Below are 8,600 nucleotides of genomic sequence, written 5' to 3' on the forward strand. Positions count from 1 at the left end.
TTTATCGGGCGGGTCAACGCCGGACTCGCGGACACCCCGCCCCTCCCCGCGAGGACGGGAAGCCCCGCCCCCTGCCCCGCCCCCTGCCCCGCCCCTCCGGCGGAGGCTCGGCCCAGTTCGGCTCGGCTCGGCTCGGCTCGGCTCAGCCCGGCTCGGCTCAGTTCGGCTCGGCTCGGCGCGGACATGGGCTGGGCTGCGCTGCTGGCTGTGGCCGCGCTGCTGGCGCCCGCCGCCGCCTGGGCTCCCTCCGCCGAAGGTAAAGGGGCCCCGGGAGGGGAGGGGAGGGGAAGGGGGCTCGGCTCGGCTCGGCTCGGCTCGGCTCGGCTCGGCGCCGCACCCCGGGCGCTCCCCAGGCCCGGGCCCGCGGCTGGGCCGCGGAGGCGGCGGGGGAGCCGAGCCGGGGCAGCCGCTGACGCCTGCCCGCTCTCTCCCGCAGAGGAGCTGCAGTTCAAGGCCTGGATGCTGCAGGTAAAGCTTCGGGGCGCCTCCGCCGCGGCGGGGAGGGCCGGGGCTCGGGGCTCGGGCGGGGACCCGGCGCGGTCTCGGTGCGCGGCTGACGCGCTCTGCCCCCGCAGAACAACCGGCGGTACGGCCCGGACGAGTACCCCCGCCGGCTCCGCATCTTCCTCGGCAACAAGAGGCAGATCGAGGAGCACAACGCCGGCAACCACAGCTTCCAGAGTAGGAGCCGCTTCCCCAGCCCCGGCCCGGCCCTGCGCCCGCTTTGCGCTCTCACCCCCAGTGAGCAAAACGTTCCCGCTTCCTCCTCCTTCTAGTGAGTCTGAACCAGTTTTCAGATCTGACCTTCGCTGAATTTAAAAAATTGTACCTGTGGAGAGAGCCCCAGGTAAGTCACGGGAGCGCAGCACGGGCGGGGAGGAGGGGGTCCGGCAGGACGGCGGACCCCGAGCGGCGGGGGGCTCTGTGCCGTGCTGCGCCCGCGCGTGGGTCGGCACCCCATCCCTGCGCGGCCTGAAATCCACTCTGCTAAGCGCGGTGCCCTGTCCCGCCGGAGCCTGGGTAAGAGCGAGGTGAAGCCCCCATCCCCTGCCTTCCCAGCTGTCAGCCGCCTCTGCCTCTTGACCCTGGCTCCGGCTGAATCGCCGCTTCAGCTTTCAGCTTTGCAGGTTGATCTGTATTTTTATGGGTAGACCTAAGGCCTGCTCCTGGCTGTTTGGGGAGTTGCCAGCTCCCTCAGCAGCTCGGGCACCGCTGCCGGGGGTGTGGGCTGGCAGTGCTCTTCCAGGGCTGGCCCAGGTCTCCCCGGCTGTAGTGGCTGGCGTGCAGCAGGCCGGGGCCGCATGAACGGCGTGGCAGTCACCGCTCCCTCCACCCCGGGGAGGGTGGCCGTCCGTGGGCCACCGTCCCCCGGCACGGCGGCTTGCCGCAGCCCTCCCGCCTCGCTTGCAGAACTGCTCGGCCACGAAGGGGAACTTCCTGCGTGGCTCTGGGCCGTATCCCGACTCCATCGACTGGAGGAAGAAGGGAAATTATGTGACGCCCGTGAAAAACCAGGTGAGGAGTGTGTGTCACCGGTGGTGCACCAAGAGCAGGCTGGGAGAGGGGCTAAGCACTGCAGGCAGGGCACCGTGCCGGGAGGAGGAGTGCTGGGGCATGCATGCCCGCAGGGAAGCAGGTTCCCCCAGGACCCACTCCATGGAAGGGGCAAGGGTGGCCAGGGGGCTGGAGCAGCCTTGGGCTGGGGACGAGCGGAAGGCAAAGCCCGGCTGCCGGCAGAGAGTGGAAACACTGTGCTCCTGGCATGCCCTTCTGCCCCAGCCCTGGTGTTTTGGGGAGGCCAGTGACCCCACGTTATGGAGCGGTTCCTCTCCGGTTCCTAATGCAGGGCCCCTGCGGGAGCTGCTGGACCTTTTCCACCACAGGGTGTTTGGAGTCTGCTATTGCTATTGCGACGGGAAAGCTCCTCTCTCTGGTAAGAGATTTTCCTTTCCTGCACGCTGACGGCAAGTCCTGCCTCTGGTTATCCACCGGGGCTGCCGGCAGGGCCAGCCCACTCCTGTCCGGGACAGCCGCTGGCTGCTTGTTCCGAGTCCGGCTGTACCTCGCTGCGTGCGGCTGTGGCAGGCACCCCCAGCCCTGCAGACCCCTTGCAGCTCTCTGCAAGCTGAGCAGAACTGCCGGGGAGGCGCGGGGCAGCGTGGCTGGGAGCTCTCCGTGCCCAAGGCCATGCTTGTCGCCATCCCCTCTCGGGGTCCGAGCGTCCCGCTGCCCTGGGCTCGGGCAGAGCCCTTTTTGGAGCAGGATGAAACCGGAGGGGCTGGAGGCTGACGGGTCCCTGCCGCTGGAGCAGGCGCGGTTAGCTAGAGCCGTGTCTGGTGCTGCCAGCTGGCAGGAGCTCCTTGCTGCAAAACAGCTTGCTGCAAGCAGCATGTTGTGAGACTGTTGATTTTTAAAATCCCAGGGGATCTGTATTCTCGAAGAACAAGAAAGACAGTAGCCACTTACATGACTTACTAGAACAGCTGAGGATTGGGTGTAAGTGTTAAAAATAAACTTGGCCTTTGAAAGAGATCTCAGCCAGCGCTCCCGTGGGTGGGACGGTGTCCCGGCAGGCGTGAGGAGGAATGCCTCTTCCAGCTGGAGCATCCTGGGCTGCCAGCTCCACGTCTTCCTCGTCCTGCTCCTCGGGACGTGGAGCCGTTCAGCTGGGCGATTCCTGCTCGCAGCAGGCGAACAGCTAGCTGCATAGATAAAACCCGCGCTCCTCGGTCACCTGCCATGTGTGTTGCATTTTGTCTCGCTCATTCCGAATGCAGATGTTGAGTATATACTGACTCAAAAAACTCTTCCGTAGGCGGAACAACAGTTAGTTGACTGCGCTCAGGCTTTTAACAACCATGGCTGCAGTGGGTAAGTAATATAAAGTAATAAAGAATAGAAATAAGAGTATCTTATGTTGGGTGATTGACAGCCTTCCTCAAGATCTAGGGTTGGGATCCTTCCAGATCTTGGAATGGTTTTTGTTACCCCTTGGCTGAGATGTGTCAGGGAAAACGGTTTTGGGTTTGGTTTGCTTTGCTTTGCTTATTTTAATTTCACCCTCCCGAGAGGTTAGATTGTTTCACTAAATCTGCAGCATTTCCTAACCTGTGTTGTTCGTCTTCTTTATTAGTTTTTCTTCTGATATTTATTTTGTTACAATGTCTTCTGATATTGCAGTCACGAGTGTTACATAGCTAGGCTTTAACATACTCTGGAAAACAAGGGGAGTTTTATCTGTTGCTCTGCTCGTGGGTCATGCATGTCTCATGGTGCTTTAAGGAACCACAGAAACCTCTGCTTCCTCTTTGGTAAACTCCTACTGGCGTTGCTAGAGAAGGCAGCAAATAAAGCTTTCTGGAATCTTACATTTTCTGTAAGATAAGTGGTCCCCAAGGAAAGTTCAGAGAGCTGAGCAAAACCACTCTTGGTGCTTTTAGTTTTTCTCGTGACTCTTCCTTAGTCCTCTCCTCGTGAGCACGCCCTGATCACACTCCCCTTTTCTTCCTTCTGCGAGAGGTGGCCGAGGAAGGAAGCAGCTCTTGCTGAAGATCTGGGTCCCTGGTCCTCCCCCGTGCTGTAGCTGGGGACCCCGGCCAGGCCGGGCAGATGTCACGGAAAAACACCTTTCAGTGCGCGAGGCTGCAGAGCTGAGCTGGCACGGTTGGTGCTGTGTGGGCGAGGTGGCCTCGCGCCTTCCGGGCTCCTGTGTCGGCGTTTCCCCCCGGGGATTAGGCACCCCTGAGAGTGGGGTCTTCCCTGTGCCTGTGTAGGACCATGCCAAACAGCGTGATGGGCTACGCCAGGAGTCCCAGGCAGGGAGATACTGTGGGAACAGACTGGAGTTTATGCCTTTAGAGGGTCTGGGGTACACACTGTCCTTCCCTTTCCCCCCAGTTTGCGGGAACGGTCTGTAGGACTGCGAGGGAACGTTGATGGCTTTGCTCTGCAGAAGCTGCAGCGTTACTGTCCTAATTAATCTGCATTCTGGCTGTGTTGTCTTGCAGGGGCCTGCCAAGCCAAGCCTTTGAATACATATTGTATAACAAAGGGCTCATGGGGGAGGACGCATACCCGTACCGGGCCGAGGTATTTCCAGCGCAGCTCAGACGCATTTCTGCAGCGGCAGAGCAGGGTCCAGAGCAGGCTCTAACACCGGTTCCTTTCTGTCTGCACAGAATGGCACATGCAAGTTCCAGCCGGAGAAGGCTATTGCGTTTGTCAAGGATGTTATCAATATCACGCAGGTAAGGCCCCGAGGGCTACGTTTCCAAACTTCCAGGGCTGTGCCAAGCCTGACCTGGAAGGTGCTCGGATGCCCCAAGGCGTGCCGGGCTCTGCAGCGCAAGCTGCCGCCTGCCTGCTCTTGGGAGAGGAGCGAGCTGCTGGCGTGCACGCTCCTCCTCTCCTGCACACCGCTGACTCCCTTTTCTGAAGGAGGCCCCAATGAAGTGCTGTAGTCAAAATACAGGCACTAGGTCTCTGCCCGCTTTCCACAGCGGGTGCACCTCCAGACTGTAAGAAAGTGTTGGTTCTTGTCCTTCAATGAAGCAGCACTTGTTTCCTTGTCTGCAAGCAGAAAGCCAGGGCTAGCCATCCCCACTGTGCTCTGACTGCTGCTCTGGGGAGCCTGACCGGTTCCAGCGTAATTGGGAGATAAATGACCTTGGGATCCTCCTCTTGCAGTATGACGAGGATGGCATGGTAGAGGCTGTGGGGAAGCACAACCCAGTGAGCTTTGCGTTTGAGGTGACGGGTAACTTCATGCACTACAGAAAAGGAGTCTATACAAAGTGAGTATTTCTGAACCCGGGAGGTGAGGGTGAGGGGAAGGCGTAGGGCTGGAATCACTCGCGTCCCCATTTCGCCTGCTTTGTGGCACTGGACGCAGGGATGCTGGACTGCATTCTTGCATTTCTTTTAAAGAGAAAATAGAAACATAGGTAAACTGAGCCTTGATATACTGATTTCCCAGGGGGATGAGAGCGCAGTACAGGGAAGAGGGAACAGTGTGCTTGCAGCCAGTTTACTGCTAGGAACCAGTCCAACCTGAAGACCAGACTGTATGTGGAAGTGTATGTGGAACGAAGCTCAGCAAGTCCGTGAGCTCGGGAGATCCTTCTGCAGCCCTGCCGCAGGGCTGGGGGAAGCCTGTCCAGGGCTGATGTGTGTGTGTGTCTGAGCTGCGGATGGTGGCAGGGCCAGCCCTGAACGTGTCTGGTTTACTTAGGGTAAGCCCTAACCAAAGTAAGTTTCTGTGGCACTCGCGCAGCTCTTCCAGCACTAGACCTCAGAGGGGGGGTGGTGAGCGGCGTAGCTGCCTTCGCGCTGCCCTACACCTGAGCTGGTAGGTTTGCAGGTCGTGGTGTTAAGGCAGGGTCCCGGCATTGCTGTTCTCTGCAGGGCAGGCTGTCCCCGAGCACCTCGTGCCAATCCCATTAGGTGCTTACCTGCCTCTGCAGCTGGATGTGTAAGAAAAGCAGCAGAGATGAAAAATCAGTTTGAGACATGAAGTGACCTAGCAGAAGGTCTCGAGTGTTGTGTCAGCTAGCTCTACAGCCAAGGCAAAGAGCTACTTAAAAGGATGATTATTATATTTTGGAAAGACTAGGGAAGCTAACTGCGGCAGGATAGATTTCCGTTAGGCAAGAAATGGGAGAAGTGCATGTTTGGAGAGAACTAGAAAAATACTTTAGAGTAATGAATCCTCAGTCACGTAGAACTGCAGGGAAAATTAAACTAAGAGTCTAAGCATGAGTGATCTGCCCCAGGGAGCAGCAAGGGAAAGTGTAGGCAGCACCATGAATTTGAGTGGCTTTGCTGTTGGCGATAAAGACAGTAATCTCAAAGCTTAAAGCAAGCAACAGGCGGGTATAAGGTGTAAAAGCAGGTGAGACATTCAGGATACTTTGTAATAGGATTCCAGTTTGAGGAACACGCCAAGTTATCTTGTAGATTTATAGTCTAAGGTAGATTTAAAGTCAGAGCGTAGGGAATAATTGATGCTCCAGTGGTTTCAGCCTATGCTCTCCCCATCCAACTGTTAACAGATTCAAGAAAAGTAAATCTGCTGTGGGGATTATTGATCTTTTAGTTATCTGCAATTTGAAAATGTTTAAAAATAGGTGCTCTAGAGATGGGAGCTTGTACCTTGTGTTGTCTTGTTTTATATCACAGGCAGCGACTTTCATCAAGTGCAATTTAAAAGCTGGAAATTCAGAGGAAATACACATTTCTTTGTATTTAGACGGAGGAACTCGCTGTTCCCTGTGCAAACTGGGGAACAGTGCCCCTGAACTTTGGGGCAGAACAAACCATTACTGGGATACACTAAGAGCTTCTGGTTTTCATTGGAAAAATTCCTTTCCTCGGTTTTTTCATTGTAGCTCATTCTTGTGTGACGATGTTGATGTTAATTCTGAACAAAAGGCCAGACCAGGTGCTCAGATCAAAGGTCTATGTAGCCTATCGCCCTGACTTCAGATAAGGCTGGTAATAATTTCTGAGTAAGAAAACAGAGCAGTATCTCCTTTTCTTGGCTTCCCTCCCTGCTCTCCACAACTGGAAGTTCAGAGTATCCATTAGTTCTTTTTGCAGTTGGAGTGCAATCAAGAATGCTGGCTAATCCATGATTAATTATAGGCTGGCTTTTCATGTAACAAATCTGCATTACCTTCCCTTTTCTTTGCAGCCCACGATGCGAGCACACTCCTGACAAGGTGAACCATGCTGTCCTCGCTGTGGGGTATGGAGAAGAAAATGGGACTCCTTACTGGATTGTGAAGAACTCCTGGGGCCCGCTGTGGGGCATGGATGGGTAAGGAGGTCCCAACCCTACCGGACTCACCACGGTCTCCCTGTACCTGGTAAAAGGACAGTCACGTGCGTGGGATTCCACCCACCCTCACCAGCCCCTAGGTCACCCTTACGCTCTCAAGCTGAAATTTGGCAGCCGTTTCATGCTCTGGGAAGAGGCAGGGGCAATCATCCCAGCCTCAGCAGTGAAGGAGATGTGGCTCTACAAACCAGTCCTGGGGTGACCGGGTAGAGCAGACCCTTACATCAACAGACCTGCCGTTGTCACCAGGGGCTCGGCCAGGGTGTGCAGAGCTGCCGTACCGCTGGTTCGCACGGTGCCAGGAGAGCACCGTGTCTCTTCCGTGGTTACACGGCCAGAGAAGAATGGGTTGTGCTAGGAGTGAGTTTTCACTCCAGCTCCGCAAGTATTTCCAGCTGCAAGTGAAATTTTTTAGAGTCAGGTGCTAACTCTGCTAGTTTGTGATAGGAGGGGGACGGGGAATAGCATTGCCCGGCTAACTGCTGGCGGTAACGGCTCTGTCACAGGTATTGCTCCTTGCGCTGGCATGAGAAAGGAGCCTGCACATCATGAGAGCAGTTGCCTTATGCCAGTAGCCATCCTGCTGACCCTGCCGGAGAAGGGAACACTCACTCATACGCATTTCTTTCTCTTTTTAGGTACTTCCTTATTGAACGCGGCAAGAATATGTGTGGTCTTGCTGCTTGTGCATCTTACCCAGTTCCTCAGGTGTAAGAAGAGAGCGCAGGCTGGGGAAAGTGGGCATAGGAAAGGGAATGACTGATTGTATACAAATTTCTGAATGCTAAAATGAAGGAAGTGAGAACAAGATGAAATACCAGGCTGCTGAACGTCACCTGCAGGCAGATTCCTCGGCTCGCACGCGGCTTCTTGCAGCAGGAAGACCCACGCGTCCTCTCCCCAGCCAAAAGCAAGCGTGCCCCTGCGCCGAGCGCCAGCCTCCTGCCTTCTCCCCCCGGCTGCGGCGCGCCCGTGTCGTGCCTCGCTCGGCGCGCCCATGTCGTGCCTTGCTTGCCCCGTCCCAGCCGAGGCCCTGGGGCTCTGCTGGGGCTGTCGGCCACGGGGGCTGCGTGGACGGGGGAAATGCCACGCGGTTACCCAGTTTTAAGACGCTGCCCCAACAAAGCTCACCCCTTCCTTCAGGAGGCCGTTCCCCAATCAACAGATGCAACTTCTAGGGATCTTTTAATTTTCTTTGAAGGCGATTTTTCCTTTCTCTAGAGAAGGATGAGTGCTGTGATTTGTATGTTTTATCTATTTTCATTAAATGTTTTCAGTATTTTTTGTATTAAAAGATAGGGTATTTTAATAGAGGGAAGCAAATAGAGAAGAAAAGGATGATTTTCTTTTATGAATCAATGAAGAAAGCAAGCAGCTTATTGCTAATCGTTTAGAAACACACGATGGTGCGGGAAGGCCGTGTGTCAGTAGGGGGCACTTGTTGGCTGTTATTTCACGCTAAAATCTACCACTGACTGAATAAAGATGACTTGTCACCCGTGTGGCGGTGTGCTCTCCGCGGCCCGGAGCGGCACCGGCACGGTCGCCGCTGGGAGACGCGACCTTGCCTTTGTTTTCCGGCCGTGGCGCCGGATCCGACCCCGCGGGTGTCTGTCGGCGGCACCGTGCTCCTGACGCCGCTCCTGCGGGGTGCAAAGCGTTGCAACCTCCCCGGGTTACGCAGCTCGCTTTTATCACCAGCTTTAAGGCGACTGCGGCTCCCCGTCCCTGCAGGAGGCGGTGCCGCCATTTTGTGGAGAGG

The 8,600-nt window shown here is 56.2% G+C and overlaps 1 protein-coding gene across 1 annotated transcript; it reads left to right on the forward strand.

The window, feature by feature from the left end:
* The first annotated feature begins 113 nt into the window (after positions 1-113).
* CTSH (cathepsin H) lies at positions 114-8,340 on the forward strand. The gene is made up of 12 exons (XM_072869741.1): positions 114-256; positions 437-468; positions 576-681; positions 777-847; positions 1,411-1,515; positions 1,847-1,933; positions 2,816-2,871; positions 4,008-4,089; positions 4,179-4,247; positions 4,687-4,793; positions 6,692-6,817; positions 7,477-8,340. The coding sequence occupies exons 1-12, from the start codon at positions 184-186 to the stop codon at positions 7,550-7,552; spliced, it is 990 nt and encodes a 329-aa protein (XP_072725842.1). The 5' UTR covers positions 114-183; the 3' UTR covers positions 7,553-8,340.
* The last annotated feature ends 260 nt before the right edge of the window (positions 8,341-8,600 follow it).

Source organism: Ciconia boyciana, chromosome 8 (assembly GCF_034638445.1).
Source record: "Ciconia boyciana chromosome 8, ASM3463844v1, whole genome shotgun sequence".
Taxonomy (NCBI): domain Eukaryota; kingdom Metazoa; phylum Chordata; class Aves; order Ciconiiformes; family Ciconiidae; genus Ciconia; species Ciconia boyciana.